This window comes from Carassius gibelio, chromosome B1 (genome assembly GCF_023724105.1).
Source record: "Carassius gibelio isolate Cgi1373 ecotype wild population from Czech Republic chromosome B1, carGib1.2-hapl.c, whole genome shotgun sequence".
NCBI lineage: Eukaryota > Metazoa > Chordata > Actinopteri > Cypriniformes > Cyprinidae > Carassius > Carassius gibelio.
Window position 1 is genome coordinate 33,091,118 of NC_068396.1, and position 17,500 is coordinate 33,108,617.

The 17,500-nt window shown below is 47.2% G+C and overlaps 1 protein-coding gene across 2 annotated transcripts in view; it reads left to right on the forward strand.

Annotated features, from left to right (window-relative positions):
* col5a3b (collagen, type V, alpha 3b) overlaps window positions 1–17,500 on the forward strand; it is a 24,451-nt gene that overhangs the window by 6,133 nt on the left and 818 nt on the right. For both annotated transcript variants that reach the window (XM_052546524.1, XM_052546525.1), the window contains exons 4-64: window positions 334–496; window positions 560–682; window positions 1,226–1,339; window positions 2,595–2,717; window positions 2,792–2,884; window positions 2,961–3,023; window positions 3,108–3,182; window positions 3,550–3,633; window positions 3,744–3,800; window positions 4,179–4,232; window positions 4,504–4,557; window positions 4,663–4,716; window positions 4,991–5,044; window positions 5,139–5,192; window positions 5,285–5,329; window positions 5,452–5,505; window positions 5,645–5,689; window positions 6,890–6,943; window positions 7,017–7,061; window positions 7,217–7,270; window positions 7,342–7,386; window positions 7,476–7,529; window positions 7,726–7,770; window positions 8,135–8,188; window positions 8,273–8,380; window positions 8,492–8,545; window positions 8,633–8,686; window positions 8,779–8,823; window positions 8,912–8,965; window positions 9,136–9,180; window positions 9,271–9,324; window positions 9,412–9,465; window positions 9,727–9,780; window positions 9,909–10,016; window positions 10,107–10,196; window positions 10,290–10,343; window positions 10,514–10,621; window positions 10,705–10,812; window positions 11,078–11,131; window positions 11,205–11,258; window positions 11,339–11,446; window positions 11,569–11,622; window positions 11,714–11,767; window positions 11,859–11,912; window positions 11,992–12,045; window positions 12,162–12,269; window positions 12,355–12,408; window positions 12,480–12,533; window positions 12,702–12,755; window positions 12,862–12,915; window positions 13,108–13,215; window positions 13,837–13,890; window positions 13,967–14,020; window positions 14,098–14,205; window positions 14,292–14,345; window positions 14,441–14,476; window positions 14,849–14,902; window positions 14,990–15,257; window positions 15,360–15,472; window positions 15,588–15,656; window positions 15,736–15,969. In XM_052546524.1, the coding sequence (XP_052402484.1) occupies window positions 334–496; window positions 560–682; window positions 1,226–1,339; window positions 2,595–2,717; window positions 2,792–2,884; window positions 2,961–3,023; window positions 3,108–3,182; window positions 3,550–3,633; window positions 3,744–3,800; window positions 4,179–4,232; window positions 4,504–4,557; window positions 4,663–4,716; window positions 4,991–5,044; window positions 5,139–5,192; window positions 5,285–5,329; window positions 5,452–5,505; window positions 5,645–5,689; window positions 6,890–6,943; window positions 7,017–7,061; window positions 7,217–7,270; window positions 7,342–7,386; window positions 7,476–7,529; window positions 7,726–7,770; window positions 8,135–8,188; window positions 8,273–8,380; window positions 8,492–8,545; window positions 8,633–8,686; window positions 8,779–8,823; window positions 8,912–8,965; window positions 9,136–9,180; window positions 9,271–9,324; window positions 9,412–9,465; window positions 9,727–9,780; window positions 9,909–10,016; window positions 10,107–10,196; window positions 10,290–10,343; window positions 10,514–10,621; window positions 10,705–10,812; window positions 11,078–11,131; window positions 11,205–11,258; window positions 11,339–11,446; window positions 11,569–11,622; window positions 11,714–11,767; window positions 11,859–11,912; window positions 11,992–12,045; window positions 12,162–12,269; window positions 12,355–12,408; window positions 12,480–12,533; window positions 12,702–12,755; window positions 12,862–12,915; window positions 13,108–13,215; window positions 13,837–13,890; window positions 13,967–14,020; window positions 14,098–14,205; window positions 14,292–14,345; window positions 14,441–14,476; window positions 14,849–14,902; window positions 14,990–15,257; window positions 15,360–15,472; window positions 15,588–15,656; window positions 15,736–15,969 (4,558 nt within the window). The remainder of the gene's footprint in view (window positions 1–333; window positions 497–559; window positions 683–1,225; window positions 1,340–2,594; window positions 2,718–2,791; window positions 2,885–2,960; window positions 3,024–3,107; window positions 3,183–3,549; window positions 3,634–3,743; window positions 3,801–4,178; window positions 4,233–4,503; window positions 4,558–4,662; window positions 4,717–4,990; window positions 5,045–5,138; window positions 5,193–5,284; window positions 5,330–5,451; window positions 5,506–5,644; window positions 5,690–6,889; window positions 6,944–7,016; window positions 7,062–7,216; window positions 7,271–7,341; window positions 7,387–7,475; window positions 7,530–7,725; window positions 7,771–8,134; window positions 8,189–8,272; window positions 8,381–8,491; window positions 8,546–8,632; window positions 8,687–8,778; window positions 8,824–8,911; window positions 8,966–9,135; window positions 9,181–9,270; window positions 9,325–9,411; window positions 9,466–9,726; window positions 9,781–9,908; window positions 10,017–10,106; window positions 10,197–10,289; window positions 10,344–10,513; window positions 10,622–10,704; window positions 10,813–11,077; window positions 11,132–11,204; window positions 11,259–11,338; window positions 11,447–11,568; window positions 11,623–11,713; window positions 11,768–11,858; window positions 11,913–11,991; window positions 12,046–12,161; window positions 12,270–12,354; window positions 12,409–12,479; window positions 12,534–12,701; window positions 12,756–12,861; window positions 12,916–13,107; window positions 13,216–13,836; window positions 13,891–13,966; window positions 14,021–14,097; window positions 14,206–14,291; window positions 14,346–14,440; window positions 14,477–14,848; window positions 14,903–14,989; window positions 15,258–15,359; window positions 15,473–15,587; window positions 15,657–15,735; window positions 15,970–17,500) is intronic.

Here is a 17,500-nt window from a genome sequence, read left to right on the forward strand (position 1 = left end):
AGCTCTGCAGTAGTTCAGTTTTGATTCGGTTTGATGAACCTCACCAGCGAGAGTCGGTCAGTGTCTGATTCATGAACTGATTTGTTCGTGTGAGTCAGTCTGAATCAACTGGTTTCTGAGTTCAGTTCATTGGAGCAGAAGGTCGTGACTGAATCACTTTGAGTCTGTTCCTCTCACAAATTATGGTGTGACTACAGAAGACTTGAAATATGGAGCACGAGTCACATTTTTGGCTGATTTAACCCTTGGAAGCTCATCAGTCAGCCTGCAGGTGTTCGCTGGATTCACTCTGATGTGTGCCGATGGATGACACTGTGACCTCTGACCCGACAGGTGGCACAGAGTGGCCTACAGCGTGGAAGGTCAGAAGGTCACGCTCTACCTGGACTGTCAGAAAGTGGCGACCCTTGACCTTCCCAGAGGCCCTGAGCCTAGGGTCAGCACGGACGGAGTGACGGTGTTCGGGACCAGACTCCTGGATGAAGAAGTGTTTGAGGTGAGTGTGTGTGTGTTGATGTGTGTGTGTGTGTGTGTGTATTAATGTGTGTGTGTGTTTCAGGGTGAGATCCAGCAGCTGTTAATCGCTCCAGACCCCAGAGCTGCTGCTGATTACTGCCACACCCACATTCCTGACTGTGACTCCGCCCTCACCTACAACAGCCTATCGCTGGACCCCGTGGAGGTAGCTCATTAACATGAACAGTTCACTCAGATACACAGCAGTATTTGTGCACTGATGAAGGTCTCTGTCATGAATATTGATGTCTGTTCTTTGGCTCGGTGGTGAGGACGGTGTTAAACATGTTGTCGAGGACTGCTGCCAGTGTTTCTGTCAGCTGCTGTGTGTCTGATTTACAGCTGCACAAACATCGCTCTCTTATCTTCTCCACAGAGGAGCTGATTTTACTGATAACTCGTAAACCTTCAAAGACAGACCCGCGGTGAGCGACGAGCTTGTTAGTCAGGGATTGATGCCATAACCCTGCATGATTTCAACACTGATTGAGAAATCTTCAGCAAACATACAGAAGATTGTTGTCCTTGTCCTCTTAGCTAAAGACATTAAGTTCACAGTCTTGTGTCTGTCGTTTCACCTGATGTTCCTGATCAGAGTTTGTAATGTTGTGATCCTCCTCGTGGCTGGTTGGTTTGGTTCATGGATTAACTCATTAATGATGACTGTTTTAAACGAATGGAAAAGAAGTGTGTCTGGTGTGTGTTGCAGGTCAAGAAGCCTCCGAGGAAGCCAATCGAAGAGGAGTTTGAAGATGACCTTTACAATGACCTCTACAGTGACCTGTCAGTGTCGCCTGCGGGAGACAACGCCACCGAGTACGAGGTGAGAGAAACTCTGCTGAAATCTAACTCAGTGTAATCTGCGTATTTACCACAATAATCAATTCATGACATATTAAAAGACTAATTAGTTTTACCCCAAATAATAATGTCTTGTCATTTTACATTTTAAACTTTATCACTATCCTATTTTGGCCTGTTGTCAGCATTTTTTTTTTACTTATTTAAAATGTAATAAAATCAAGCATCTGTGATTTGTTCATTCTCTAATCAAGACCTTATCTAATTCATTAAAAAAAAAGGTTGGGACGGAGACAAGATTAACACTGTGTCACAGCGACTTTTCTTTTAATGACAGTATTTGTTAGTGATTGAGGATAGTAACTGAGCTCTGCTGCACTCATGAACCATGAGAGATGTCTGCTCTTGTGTCTGTGTGTGATGAAAGTCTGGATGCTCCCTGTGCTCTTCAGGACTGTGGACTCATCTGAGCACAGCACACATGTTCAGTGTCTCTTAGTGTTGACTCTAGATGTGCAGCTTTCTGTCGGAGTAACAGAGACTCTGCAGCAGACTGTGTTTAGTGACAGCGGTGTTCTGATGTACTACTGAGCCCATGTGGCTATATTTAACACCGCAGCATCACGCTTTCTTATGCAATATCATCTGAGGGGTCAGAGGTCAAGCACATTCCACTGAGGTTTCCCGCCTTGTGCTACATGTACTGGGATTTCTCTGGACTCCCTCAATCTTTCACATTATTACATATGGTACTGGATGAACGACATAAATTCTTTGTGCCTTTGCATTGACTAAAGTGATTTTTCTCTCGTGAAATGATTAGCCGTGATCCAGCTTTGCTTGTAAAGACACACAAACATGATATCTTGAGCTATTAGCGGTTCACCTGCTTACTGTCAGCCGGTTCAGAACTGTTTAATGTGGATATCCTGAAACCTTCCTGGAGTGTGTTGCAGCCGTCATAAACTACATTTGTTCTCATTTACAAAATACATTTACATTGGTCAGTGAAAACTTTGGAAATCCTTTATTTGTGCTTTTGTAAATTAAACAAAATTCAAAGAGAATGAACAAATCACAGATTCTTGATTTTATTGCATTTTATAAAATGTCCCAACTGCTCTGGAATAGTATTTAAATTTTTTTAAGTATGTTTATGGTTTTAATTTTAGTTGATTCTAGCTGACTGTAATAACATTTGTGTGTGTGTGTGTGTGCGTGTGTGTGTGTGTGTGTGTGCGTGCGTGTGTGTGTGTGTGTGTGTGTGTGTGTGTCAGATAGTGGAGTACGAGGACACTGAGAACGAGACGGAGTATTTTAAGGAGTACACTGAGTATCAGGAGTATGAGGACTATGAGTATCGTCCTGCGGAGAGACAGGAGCAGTTCTTCAGCGCTCAGGTGTGTGTCAGGTGTGTGTCTCTGTCTGAGTGTCTCCTGCAGGTGTGTGTCATGTGTCTGTGGTCTTCTGGCAGGCTGTCGGTCCAGAGAAGGGTCAGAAGGGTGAGCCGGCGCTGCTGGGAGAGGGGACGCTGATCATGGGACCCCCGGGTCTGCCTGGTGCTGAGGTGACCTCTCATCACAGCTCTCTGTGTGATTGTGTGTGTGTCAGACACAGACGTGTGTTTCTGTTGTTTCACACAGGGGCCGCCGGGTGAACACGGCCCTATGGGACCCCCGGGGCCGATCGGAGATCCAGGAGACCCGGTGAGACACACACACACACACACACTCGTCGTGGTCATCAGGCTCAAGGCTGATATTACACACTCGTCTGTCTCCTCTCATTAGGGCCCCGAGGGCCGGCAGGGGCTTGCAGGGGCTGATGGGATTCCTGGACCTCCAGGGAACCTGCTGATGTTACCGGTGTGTGTCCGTACAGAGACACTGGTTTGATGTTTGCTGACCGTTCAGACGTTTGGGGTCAGAAAGAACTGTATAATGTTACAGTAGATTTCTATCTGTAATAAATGCTGTTCTTCTGAACTTTCTGTTCATCTGTGAATCCTGAAAAATAAATTATTAATTAATTCATTCATTTGTTTACTGCACTTTTGATCAAATGAATGCTGACTTGAGAGGAAAAGAGACTTGTATAAATCTAATTGACCCCACACTTTTGAACACTTGTGTATGATTATTGATTGCATTTCAATGAACACATGGAAGCCAATGACTGATGGTTAAATGAACCAGTACTGAATCTGTGTGTGTGTGTGTGTGTGTGTGTTAGTTCCAGTCCGGCGGGGACGCTCGTCACGGTCCTGTCATATCAGCTCAAGAAGCTCAAGCTCAAGCCATCCTGCAGCACACTAAGGTCAGAGTCTACTCTCTCTGTCCTGAAGATGCTTTTAGGAGCATAACATCAGGATTTACATGACTACACATGAGGTGTGCATCACTCCAGTTCTGCTGTTTGTGTCTCAGCTCTCTCTGAAAGGACCGCCGGGACCCTTAGGACTCACGGGACGCCCAGGACCTCTGGTGAGTGTTCTCAGTCAGCACAACCTGATATTCCAACACTACAGTCAACAAGTCTTAGTATTTCACTGTGTGTGTGTGTGAGTGTGTGTGTGGAGTTTGGGGACAATTTTGTAGCTAAAAGTGACATAAACCTGACAAAACATTGTAAAACTGCAGAAGGTTTAGTGTTAAAGTTGTTAACTCCATCCAGACGAGTGAGTGTGTGTGAGAAGCCCTCTGTGTCTGTGTGTGTGTTCTTCAGTCAGACTCTGCATGTCTTCATGCTTCTTCATTTAGCTGTACCTTCATCTGCACAATTACACAAACAACTGAGCTAAAATAAACTCAGCAGCAGACTGAGAGTTGAGTTTGATGTGTGTGTGTGTGTGTGTTTGTCAGGGATCTCCGGGCCCGCGCGGTCTGAAGGGTGATCATGGGTTCCCAGGACCTCCGGTAGGAGACCAGACGCTCACCTGATCAAATACACATACACCACCAGTCAGAAGTCTGCAAGAACTCAGATGCTTAATGAGAGAAGTCACCGAAGCAGCATTTACTTGATCAAAATTCAATCTGTGTTAAAGTGTAATGTATTTCTGTGATGCTCCGCTGTATTTTCAGCATCATTCCTCCAGTCTTCAGTGTCACATGATCTTCAGAAATCAGAATAATATGATGATTTACTGCTCAAGAAACATTTCTGATTATTATCGTGTGTCTTTAGGGTCCTCGTGGGCTGCCGGGGGCTCCGGGATTGAATGGTAAACCAGGAAAGAGGGTGAGTTTCATCTAAACACTGCAAACACCATCAGATACCTGTGTGAACACCTGAAACACACCTGTGTGTGTGTGTGTGTGTGTGTGTGTGTGTGTGTGTGTCCAGGGGCGCGGTGGGATCGACGGAGCCAGAGGTGAACCAGGAGAGACTGGAACTAAAGTAAGTTATACTGTCGGCTCTTGAACTGAGTCTGATCTCAGTTTGACAGATCTGACCAATCACACGCTGTCCCTCACACTGAGCCTCCATCAGCACAACAGCACATGTCAGAGATGAGCTGAATATAATCTCATGGGTCCGCTGTGTGTGTTGATTGATATCTCCTTCATGCAGTCGTAGAATGTTTCTCTGCTGAAGTCTTGTAAACACAAATGCAGATCTGCTGAGTGTGTGTGTGAGGTGATTTCTGTCTGTGTGTGTGTGCTGTTTTCAGGGTGACCGAGGGTTTGATGGGTTACCGGGTCTGCCTGGAAACAAGGGTCACCGGGTAACACACTCTCCATTAACACTCATTAACCTCAGTGTGAACCTCAGACCAGAAACATTCACCTGTGTGTGTGTGTGTGTGTGTGTGTGTGCAGGGAGATCAAGGGAAGAAGGGGCCGGTCGGTCCTCCAGGAGGTCCTGGAGAAAAGGTCCGTGAACATTTCTTCTCTATTCTTCAGTGACTTCTGTCAGTCTGTCTGTCTTTGCTCAGGTTCAGAGTGAATGTGTGTGTGTTTCCCAGGGTTCAGATGGTCAGCCGGGGCCCAGGGGTCAGCCAGGAGAGCCTGTATGTGTTCACTCGTACTGTGAAGTATTGCTCTTCATTGATCCTCTGACGTGTGTGTCAGGGACTGATTGTGTGTTAACAGAGATTCCTCAGTGATGTGTGTGTGTGTGTGTGTGTGTTAGGGTCTAGCAGGGCTGACGGGTCAGAGGGGTCTTCCTGGTCCTCCAGGACAGCAGGTGAGTGGATAAACTCCTCATTCTGTGTGTTTGGGTCTCATTGTGTTCATATGATACGGCTGACTTCCTCAGACTACAGGTCACAATAAAGCGTCATATGGATCATGTGTGTGTGTGTGTGTGTGTGTGTGTTTGCCAGGGTATTCGTGGAGTTGATGGAGTTCAGGGTTCAAAAGGAAACATGGTGAGTACTGCTGATCTGAGATGAATAAAAGGGGTCATGAACTGAGAAACTAAAATTCCCTTGATCTTTTGACATATAAGAGGTCATGGTACTATAAAAACATCCTGTGATTTTCTGAACTCAGTACTTTGTACTTATACTGAAGGCAGTCTGCTTGTGGAATGTTCTACTCTATGATGTAATAGTGTGGATAAGCACCGCCTCTGCAGAAGATCATCAACGCCTGCTTCTACAGCACTGCCTGTTTAGCCCCGCCCACTGATTCTATATCCCTTTCTGTTTAGCCCCGCCCACTGATTCTATATCCCTTTCTGTTTAGCCCCGCCCACTGATTCTACATCCCTTTCTGTTTGGCCCCGCCCACTGATTCTACATCCCTTTCTGTTTGGCCCCGCCCACTGATTCTACATCCCTCTGTGTTTAGCCCCGCCCACTGATTCTACATCCCTCTCTGTTTAGCCCCGCCTACTGCTGTTTAGCTCTGCAAACTAACTCACACAGTGTTTACAACAGAGGTGAACACATGTCTACACAGAAACCAAACTATAAAGATGCTCTGAGAACTGCAAGACGCTTTTCAGTGCCGAGCTGTGGAAAAGTGTTTGCACCGCCATCCTTCTGAGCCCAGCGTTAGGAAAGAATAGATGAATTCTATTTTTAATGAAGATCCAGGCCACGTCATTAAGAACTCAGTCCTTCATTTTACTGCAGACTGCTTTACAAACAAGACACAATTTCTCAGGATTCTCAGAAAAATTGAAACTAAAAGGCGATGCTGTGCGACAGTATAGGATCTGACAGTCATGTCTCAACACACAAGTGAGAGTAACTGTTTATTACGGGATCACTATTGCTTTGTCTGTTAAACAGATTGTTTGATATATATTTAATATTTATGTGTTTTTGACCTAAATCACAGCAGCGTCCATCAGTGAGGAACGTACTCTCTCAATCATACACAACTGTTAGCCAATCACAGCAGTGTGTTTACTTCTGAGTCTACAATCCTCCACATCTGTTCAAACAGAGCCTTCTGATGAAGGGGTTAAAAACAGAACAGAAAATAGACTATTACTCCTATGTTTAAAATTCCTGATAACATTATGAGTGGAACTCATAGAACAGTACCAAATAAAAAAAAACGAAGGCAGACCCTGGAGCCGCAGGTCATCATCACACACTCTTCTGGTCTTCACACAGGGTCCACCTGGAGAACCTGGAGCTCCAGGACAGCAGGGGAACCCAGGATTCCAGGTACACACACTCACAGAAATCTCTCACACACACACACACACACACTCCTGACACACTTTCTTCTGTTCTGCAGGGTTTTCCTGGACCTCAGGGAGCAGTCGGGTTACCAGGAGAAAAGGTGCGCTCTCTCCATTACTAGAAATGATGAGCTAATACTGACTCCTGTGAGCAGGGTTTGGGGAAAATATGCTAGAAGAACCCTGTCCACACAGTTCCTGGTGTGAAAGATCTCCAGGTGGAGCAGACTTTAACAGGTGTCTTCCTCTGGCTCAGGGTCCTCAGGGGAAGAAGGGGATGAAGGGGTTACCTGGTGTCGACGGCCCACCGGTGAGTGTTGAACACATGTGTTGTTGATCAGTGCTGCCCCCTGCTGTTCCTCATGATGTCACTGCACACAGGGTCATCCAGGACGAGAGGGGTCACCCGGAGAGAAAGGCCTGCCGGTGAGATGCTCAATCGAGTGTGTGGTGTCAGCGTATTAGTGTCCTTGTGTTCACCTCACTGATTGCTATTGTGTGTGTGCTTCCGCTAGGGTACAGCAGGTGTTCAGGGGCCTGTGGGATATCCTGGACCCAGAGGAGTCAAAGTACTGATCGCTCTCTGTCACATCCTACTGTGTGTGTGTGTGTGTGTGTGAGCGTGACTGTGTGTGTGTGTCTGTGTGTGTGTGTGTGTGTGTGTGTGTGTGTGTGTGTGTCTGTGTGTGACCGTGTGTGTGTGTCTGTGTGTGTGTGTGTGTCTGTGTGTGTGTGTTTTATTGACTGTGTGTGTCTGTGTTTTAGGGTGCTGATGGGCTCAGAGGACTGAAGGGCAGTAAAGGAGAGAAGGTGAGATGTTCAGTCTAAACATCACCATATCTCCAGTGATCACCACATGTCCAGATATCATAACATCCTCAGACACCATTAGATCTTCAGATATCACATCTCCAGACATCATGAAACCCTAACATCAGTGCATCTGCAGATAGCGTAACATGCCCAGACACCAGCACATCTTCTGATATCTCAAATATTGTGTGATCATCTCCTCAGCAAGGATCATCACAGAGCTTCAGATATCACATCTCCAGACATTCTGAGACATCATCACATGTCCAGATGTGGTTAGTTTAGATTGTGTTTTTCAGGGGTTTCTGAAGCATGTGAACTGAGTTTGATTGGTTGTCATGTATGTGTGTGTTGTGTTCAGGGTGAAGATGGTTTCCCAGGAGCCAAAGGAGAAATGGGAGCTAAAGGAGACATTGTAATAACATGCAGACACACACACTAATGAAACACATACACACACTGACTAAAACATACCGTTAACCCCATCTGTAACTGTCAGGGAGACCTGGGTGCTCCAGGGATGCGCGGTGAGGACGGTCCTGAGGGCCCCAAAGGACAGAGTGGTCCCTTGGGTGAACCTGGACCCGCAGGCATCGCTGGAGAAAAGGTCAAATAGTCTGCTACAACATAATCAGTACAAACGATCAAATACCCTTTTAGCACACACATCTTCTTCTTTCCTTCATCTTTTCTGATTGTATCCCTCCTGTCCTCTTAGGGAAAGCTGGGTGTCCCAGGTTTGCCGGGTTACCCAGGCCGTCAGGGCCTGAAGGTGAGAGGAGCACGAGCTGATGATGAATGGGTGAATGTTTGAGTCGTACAGGAGAATAACGGCTGGTCTTGTGGTGGTCTCCCTCAGGGTGCTGATGGTTTTCCAGGTCCTGTCGGCGTTCCAGGAGAAAAGGGGAAGAAGGTCACTGCTTGGTTCCATCACTCAAAAGAGACAAACTGTCATATATATAAGTATATACATGTGCACTCATGTGAGTATAATGTGTTTCGCAGGGTCCACCGGGTCCTGCAGGGGCCGCCGGTCAGAGGGGACCTAATGTGAGTGTCTCTGTCCACACTGATGATGGTCAGCGCCCCACATCAGTCACATCCAACATCATTAATGTGTGTGTGTGTGTGTTGTCAGGGGGCTCGAGGAGCTAGGGGTGCAAAAGGACCCACTGGGAAATCAGGAGACAAGGTCAGAGGTCATATCAGGCCTTCAGCACACACAGAAACAAACAATGAATGAGCTGAAGTGTCTGTATCACATCAGCAGTCATGAAGCCTTTCATCACCATAATCCGTCTATTCTGGACATCGTTCATCTTGTTGAAATAACTGTAAAGGAGCAAACTGTCTTTGTTCTAGGGGTCTTCAGGACATGATGGCCCCCCAGGGTCCACAGGAGAGAGAGTAAGAGAATATCACACACATATAGAGAGATTCAAACATTATGTGACTAATCAAGTAATTTGATCATGTGATTCAATGTTGTTACTGCAGGGTCCACAAGGGCCTCAGGGACGTGTAGGTGAGGTGGGCCCCAAGGGACCCAATGTGAGTGACCCTCGCCTTTACCTCATGTAATAAGACAACACATGTCAGCGTACTGTGATGTAATCCCGAGCATGTTGGTGTGTGCAGGGGCCTGCTGGGAAGGACGGTCTGCCGGGTCATCCAGGCCAGCGGGGGGAGCCGGTGAGTCTGGGAACATCTACACACAGGCTTGTACAAACTACACAGTGGATGTGATTGCTGAATGAGTTAACCCTTTAATACTTAGTGTGAAGTAAATCTGTAATGCACCAGTATATTAATGAATACATACAATACATGTTAATACAAATATGTGTTTTTGGTTTTTATGTGCTTCCGTTAGCTTAGTATTGAGCCTGTGTGAGGTTGTGTTTGTGTAGTGTTTGATGGTCTGTTGTTCAGCTGCTGTTTGATTCCTGACAGGGTTTCCAAGGCAAGACGGGTCCTCCAGGACCAGCTGGGGTTGTTGGGCCGCAGGTGAGCTCATCGATTCGGGAATCAGTCTTATTGAATGAGTGGATCCAGTATCTTTGAAGCTTTTGAGCTCTTTTAGTTCAATAGAAAGGCCACAGCAGTTGTTCTGATTGTTGGTGAATTTGTTGCAGGGTAATACAGGAGAAACTGGACCGATGGGAGAGAGAGGACACCCGGGCACCGCCGGACCTGCTGGAGAGCAAGGTTTACCTGGAGTCGCTGGAAAGGAGGGTGCAAAGGTGGGAAAACCATCACGCTCTTTCCACCTGTAACTTCATTCTTAATAATAACCCTTACCCTAACTTATAATGTGTGTGTTTGGTCATCAGGGTGACCCTGGAGGTCCAGGTACTTCAGGAAAGAGCGGTCCAGCGGGTCTGAAAGGTTTCCGTGGAAGTCGTGGAGCACCGGGTGCCATGGTAGCTTATAGGATACTGTGTCCAGCTGATTTAGGATTGTTCTGTTAGCTGTTCTCTGTTGGGCTTCTGATTGACCTGTGCTCTCTTGTGTAGGGGCCAGTCGGATTAAAGGGAGGGGTGGGGCCGATCGGGCCCCCTGGACCTTCTGTACGTAATCTCTTCCAGTAATCTCACAAAAACACATCCAGTATATATATGATCTCATATTGTTTTATTTTCAGTCTTGAGTGAAACTTATCACCTAGAAAAGTGTTATGTTATATGTATGGGAAATTGTATTAACATATTATGTCACAAATATATGTGTTTCTTCCCAGGGGCCCACAGGAGAACGGGGCCCCTCTGGACTGGCTGGTGCCATTGGTCAGCCTGGGCGACCTGGAACCATTGGTGGCCCTGGACCAATGGGAGAGAAGGGAGAGCCAGTAAGACACGCCCCCACATGTGAAGATCGAAATGAATGAGCAGTGAATGAAGAGTGTGTGTGTAACTGTGTTTGTGTGTTCAGGGAGATAAGGGTCTGATCGGACCCGCTGGACAGGATGGTGAGCAGGGGCCCGGGGGATTACCAGGAGCCGCTGGACCCCCAGGACCCCCAGGAGAGGATGGAGACAAGGTGATGAGGGCATGTGTTCATCTGTGACTAGTAATGATGATGTTTGTGAACTATAGAGGACTTTTTTGTCCTCAACAACAACTAAAAACAGCACAGAGCTCCCTGGCAACTTCCCAGAAAACAAAAGTGTTCAAATCCACTCAGAAACTACATATTAACTCCCTAGAAACACCCTGATAATAGAACTTCTCAAAAATGTATAATGAAAATGACACAGTGTATTTATTGGTTGAGAGTTGAATTCCTCTGTGTGTTTGTGTGTTAGGGAGAAACTGGCGCTCCAGGACAGAAAGGCAGCAAAGGAGACAAAGGAGAATCAGTGAGTGACGGAAATAAAACACACATCACATTCACACGCCACAGTGTTACCAATGATTGAAATCTGCTCTCAGGGGCCTCCAGGACCAATCGGCACTCAGGGGCCAGAGGGGCAGCCGGGAGCACCGGTGAGTGTTTGAGGAGCATCTTCACGCTCTCGCTGGGTTCAGAGTGTGTGTGTTTGATTGTGTGTGTGTGTGTGTGTCAGGGTGTGGACGGGGAGCCTGGTCCTCCAGGACAGCAGGGCATGTACGGACAGAAGGGAGACGAGGGCTCCAGAGGATTCAAGGGCTCCAGGGGCCCCGGGGGGCTACAGGTACCTGATCATCAACCATATCTCCTCAATCAATGAGAAATCATGAGCTGTCAGTGTGACAGAGGCCCGTCAAATAATGCAGATACGTGTGTGTGTGTGTGTGTGTGTGTGTGTGTGTGTAGGGGATGCCCGGTCCTCCCGGAGAGAAAGGAGAGAGCGGGAACTCTGGACTACTGGTGAGTTCATCCATTCATCTGTCATTCATGATCACGTTTATTGATCTCTCTGTAAATTCAATGTGCGTGGTGTGTGTTTGTGTGTTTTCAGGGTCCTCCTGGACAGTTTGGGCCTAGAGGAGCTCAGGGGCCCTCTGGTGGACAGGTGAACACACGCACCCCCATCATTTACTAAACTAGTTTCTACTAGTCACATTTATTTATTAAGCATTTTCTAAAACATGTTTGTGCTTCAGGGTCCTCCTGGCCGTCATGGAGTACGCGGTCAGCCTGGTGGAGTTGGTGAGAAGGTAAATCATCCAGATGTTCCTGCTGGTGATCACATGATCGGATCAGAACACATCTATTATATCTGATTATGATTGACAGGGTGAAGATGGAGAGTCTGGTGATCCTGGACCTGTTGGTGTTCCTGGCAGCGCAGTGAGTCCATCTCCTCTTCTCTGATCTTCATTCCACTGCAACACTTTCTTTACTACCACAGCAACCCTTGACACCTCTCTCTGTGTGTGTGTGTGTGTGTGTGTGTGTGTTTTCAGGGCGAGAAAGGTGAGCAGGGTGAGAAAGGAGACACAGGACCACCTGGAGCTGCAGGTTCACCCGGAGCCAGAGGAACATCTGGAGAAGACGGAGCGAAGGGGAATGCGGTCAGTATATGTGTGTGTGTGTGTGTGTGTGATTATCTAGTGTGTTAGCTGACTCATCCTCTGACTTGTCTATCTCCCTCTACAGGGTCCTATTGGTTTTCCTGGAGATATGGGCGCTCCTGGAGAGCCAGGTGTTAACGTGAGTATCTTCACTGTCTATGACGCTTTAAGTGACGTGCTGATGGTGAAAGATCTCATCTGTTCTCTCAGGGCATCGATGGGACTCCGGGATCTAAAGGAGATAATGGTGATCCAGGCAAATCTGTGAGTCTCTCTTGTGTTTCTGACATTCATGTAAGCTGATGTTCTTCTGCGTGAGGCTCCAGGCTCTGGATCTGTGTTGGGCAGTGGTAGTGTATGGCATGTGTAGTTGAGACATCAGCATCTCTCATCATGTCTCCACTCTCTCCTTCTCGTTACTCGGGTGATTAGGGCCCTCCAGGACCCTCCGGAGAACCAGGACCACCAGGAAGGCCAGGACGCAGGGTGAGTGTGTGTTTGTGAGGAATCAGATAAGGTACAACATGATTCATCTGTGTTTGTGTATGTGTGGAGCTTCTGTGTGCTTTTGTCTCTCCGGGTTTGTGTTTAGGGTCACTTGGGTGCTCCTGGAAAAGAGGGGCGGCCTGGGCTAAAAGGAGACAAGGTGAGTCATTCTGTAGATGATCTTTATTCATTTTCTGTCACACTGGATGAGTTATAATGTGACATGAGTGCAGCATCACAGGAGAGCGAAAGCTCGTTTCCAGCAAACTCATGAACGAGGTTTGAAAGGATGTCCTGGAGAACTAATCGCAGGTTGTCTCATTCACTCTGCTGCCTCTGGGTCTGTGTTCAGGGAGCTCCAGGATACGAAGGCATCATGGGAAAGACGGGGCCGGTGGGCGGTCAGGGGAACCCAGGGAAAGCAGGACTTCAGGGGCTTCCAGGAATCCCTGGACCAGCGGTGAGCTCAGGTTCTTCTCTGCTCAAACCCATGTGACACATCTGAACAAGATTCCTTGACTAGCGAGTTTACATACAGCATCATCCATTAATATCCTTAATGTCGGAATGAAATGGAAATTCACCCTGTTTTCTAAATGCATATTTAAGGTCTTATAGTTACTTCATCCATGCATGAAATTTGAAACACTGTGCTCATCTGAATCAAACACTGACTGATGCCCCCTGCTGGCCTGGAGCTGAGGGCTCTATTTAGATACAGTCTTATTCCTAAATGACGATGATTCTGTTATGCCTATTAAACCCTTGAGAGCAGCACTCATCATGTAAACTTAACACCGTAACTACATGTCTACTAACTCTCAGAGTACACTGTTAGGTTAGGTGTAGGGTTAGTAGAATAAGTTCGTAGTCAGTGTGTTGTATGTTGTGGTCCCATCAAAATAAAGTGTTAGTTACTTTAATGACCTGCTAGTTGACGTGTAGTTACAAAGTTACTAACTGTTAGTAGCGTGTCTAAAGGTTCTGCAAACCACCCCCACCCCCCAGGGTCCGTTCTGCGATCCTTGTCTGTGAATGCTGATTTAATATAGATGAATGTCTTATTCTCTCTCTGTTGTAGGGGGAACAAGGGCTGAACGGACCCCCAGGTCAAACAGGACCCCCGGGGCCGATGGTGAGGCTCAGGAACACTCCTCATGCTCTGATCTGTGACATGACGTCAGACTGATGATTTCATTACATGTGTGCAGGGTCCCGCTGGACTGGCAGGACTGAAGGGAGATCCGGGCAAGAAAGGAGAGAAGGTACATCACCCCCCACACACACACACACACACACGGAGCAAATGCTCATGATTTCATCATATCTGTGTGTGTGTCAGGGTCACGGCGGTCTGATTGGTTTGATTGGGCCACCGGGTGAGTTCGGAGAGAAAGGGGATAGAGGACTGCCGGGAAACCAGGGTCTGCAGGGAGCCAAAGGAGACGAGGTGAACACACACACACTCATAGAGACAAGCGCACACACACTCACACACACATGAAGAAGCTGATCTAATGGTGTTTCTGCTGACAGGGACCAGTCGGACCTCCAGGACTCAGTGGACCACCAGGATTACCAGGACTGTCTGTGAGTCTGGACACACTTCAGATCCACCGTGGTCTTCTGCATGTGTTTGAGTCTGTTCTGGTCTCACAGCTTCTGTCTGTAACACTGTGTTTCAGGGATCCATGGGACAGAAGGGATCCAAAGGAAACCAGGTGAAACACACACTGATTATTTCTTCAATTCATACTGACCTGCTGAATGTTTGACTTGAGATGTGTCACCACGAACATGTTCCTCTATATGCATTCAAAAGATACTTTTGTCCATGTTGATAATAATGAAGTTTTAATAGCACGGCCATTATAAACCTGAGGGCTTAGTACCATGTGCGTGCTAGAGAAATACTGATGGTCAGGAGTCAATGTGAACACAGATATTAGACACCAATCGTATCAGAGTGAATGTAAACAGCAGGACAGACTTGTTCTGATCTGTGCATTAAGAGCCATCAGTCTGTGAGTTCATAAACAGCAGCAGACACAGAATAAGTCATGTGATCTGTGTGAATGATGTGGTTTATTTAGGGCCCTATTGGACCCAGAGGTGATCCTGGTCCTGCTGGACCCCCAGGACCCCCGGTGAGTCTCAGGCACCCATGAACTCATTCTCAGATGAAACTAATGGCAGGAGAGGAATCACTTAAACATCTCCTCATCTCTGTCCAGGGTCTTCCTGCGGTGGGAATGGCGGCTCCTCCGGCGCTGGATGGCCGAGGGAAGAGGAGGAGGCATTCGGATGTGGATGGAGCGGCGGTGGAGGACGGACAGATGCAGGACGAGGCTCAGGGGGAGGAGAAGGACATGGAGGAGGTGTTTGCATCTCTGGCCTCCATGAGGACGGATGTGGAGGGACTCCGGACTCCGCTGGGCACCTACCACAGTCCTGCCCGCACCTGCAAAGAGCTGTGGATGTGCCACCCCGAGTACCCCGACGGTACGACACAACACAACACACACTCAGACAAACACTGGAGCAATCATCATCATCATCATCCTGTGTATCTGAATCTGATCTCTGTGTGACCTTTGACCTCAGGAGTTTACTGGATTGACCCCAACCAGGGATGTCACAGAGATGCGTTTAAAGTGTTCTGCAACTTTACAGCAGAAGGAGAAACGTGTTTCCAGCCGCACAGCAGCGTACAGACGGTGAGAGACTCACATCACACTGACTGCGGATATATATATGAATTCACTCTTTTACATTATTATCTATTATTTGTATTTTGTTCAGAAATGTGTTAATGATGTTTACTGTGCCCAGGTCAAGATGGCTTCATGGAGCAGAGAGAAACCAGGAACCTGGTTCAGTCAGTTTAAGAAGGGCTCACAGGTGTGTGTGTGTGTGTGTGTGTGTGTGTGTTATGTGTCTTTATCCTCTCATTCACACTCTGTCTGTCTGTGTTGTGTAGTTCTCTTATGTGGATGTGGATGGAAACCCTGTTCACATTGTGCAGCTGGGCTTCCTGAAGCTCTTGAGTGCCACGGCTCGTCAGAGCTTCACATACGTGTGTCAGAATTCGAACGGCTGGTTCGACAGCACCTCCCTCAGCTACAGACACGCGCTGCGCTTCAGAGGCAGCAACGGAGAGGAGCTGACGCAGCAGAACGCACATTACATCCAGCCCACGCACGACGGCTGCCAGGTACACACTCACCTCACTCCATACCTCCAGCTCACAGGAACGAATCTGTGAATCCTGAATCAGTTTACAGGAACGAGTCTGTGAATCCTGAATCAGTTCACAGGAACGAGTCTGTGAATCCTGAATCAGCTCACAGGAACGAATCTGTGAATCCTGAATCAGTTTACAGGAACGAGTCTGTGAATCCTGAATCAGTTCACAGAAACGACTTGGTGAATCCTGAATCAGTTCACAGAAACGACTTGGTGAATCCTGAATCAGTTCAGAGGAACGAGTCTGTGAATCCTGAGTCAGTTCACAGGAGTGACTCTGTGAATCCTGAATCAGTTCAGAGGAACGAATCTGTGAATCCTGAGTCAGTTCAGAGGAACGAATCTGTGAATCCTGAATCAGCTCACAGGAACGAGTCTGTGAATCCTGAATCAGCTCACAGGAACGAGTCTGTGAATCCTGAATCAGTTCAGAGGAACGAATCTGTGAATCCTGAATCAGCTCACAGGAACGAGTCTGTGAATCCTGAATCTGTTCACAGGAGTGACTCTGTGAATCCTGAATCAGTTCAGAGGAACGAATCTGTGAATCCTGAATCAGCTCACAGGAACGAGTCTGTGAATCCTGAATCAGCTCACAGGAACGAGTCTGTGAATCCTGAATCAGTTCAGAGGAACGAATCTGTGAATCCTGAGTCAGTTCACAGGAGTGACTCTGTGAATCCTGAATCAGTTTACAGGAGTGACTCTGTGAATCCTGAATCAGTTCAGAGGAACGAATCTGTGAATCCTGAGTCAGTTCAGAGGAACGAGTCTGTGAATCCTGAATCAGCTCACAGGAACGAATCTGTGAATCCTGAATCAGTTCACAGGAGTGACTCTGTGAATCCTGAATCAGTTCAGAGGAACGAATCTGTGAATCCTGAGTCAGTTCAGAGGAACGAGTCTGTGAATCCTGAATCAGCTCACAGGAACGAGTCTGTGAATCCTGAATCAGTTCAGAGGAACGAGTCTGTGAATCCTGAATCAGCTCACAGGAACGAGTCTGTGAATCCTGAATCAGTTCACAGGAACGAGTCTGTGAATCCTGAATCAGTTTACAGGAACGAGTCTGTGAATCCTGAATCAGTCACAGGAATGAATCTGTGAATCCTGAGTCAGTTCACAGGAACGAGTCTGTGAATCCTGAATCAGTTCAGAGGAATGAATCTGTGAATCCTGAGTCAGTTCACAGGAACGAGTCTGTGAATCCTGAATCAGTTCAGAGGAACGAATCTGTGAATCCTGGGTCAGTTCACAGGAATGAATCTGTGAATCCTGAATCAGTTTACAGGAACGAGTCTGTGAATCCTGAATCAGTTCACAGGAGTGACTCAGTGAATACTGAATCAGTTTACAGGAGTGATTCAGTGAATCCTGAATCAGTTTACAGGAGTGACTCAGTGTATCCTGAATCAGTTCACATGAGTGACTCGGTGAATCCTGAATCAGTTCACATTAGTGACTTGGTGAATCCTGAATCAGTTCACATGAGTGACTCG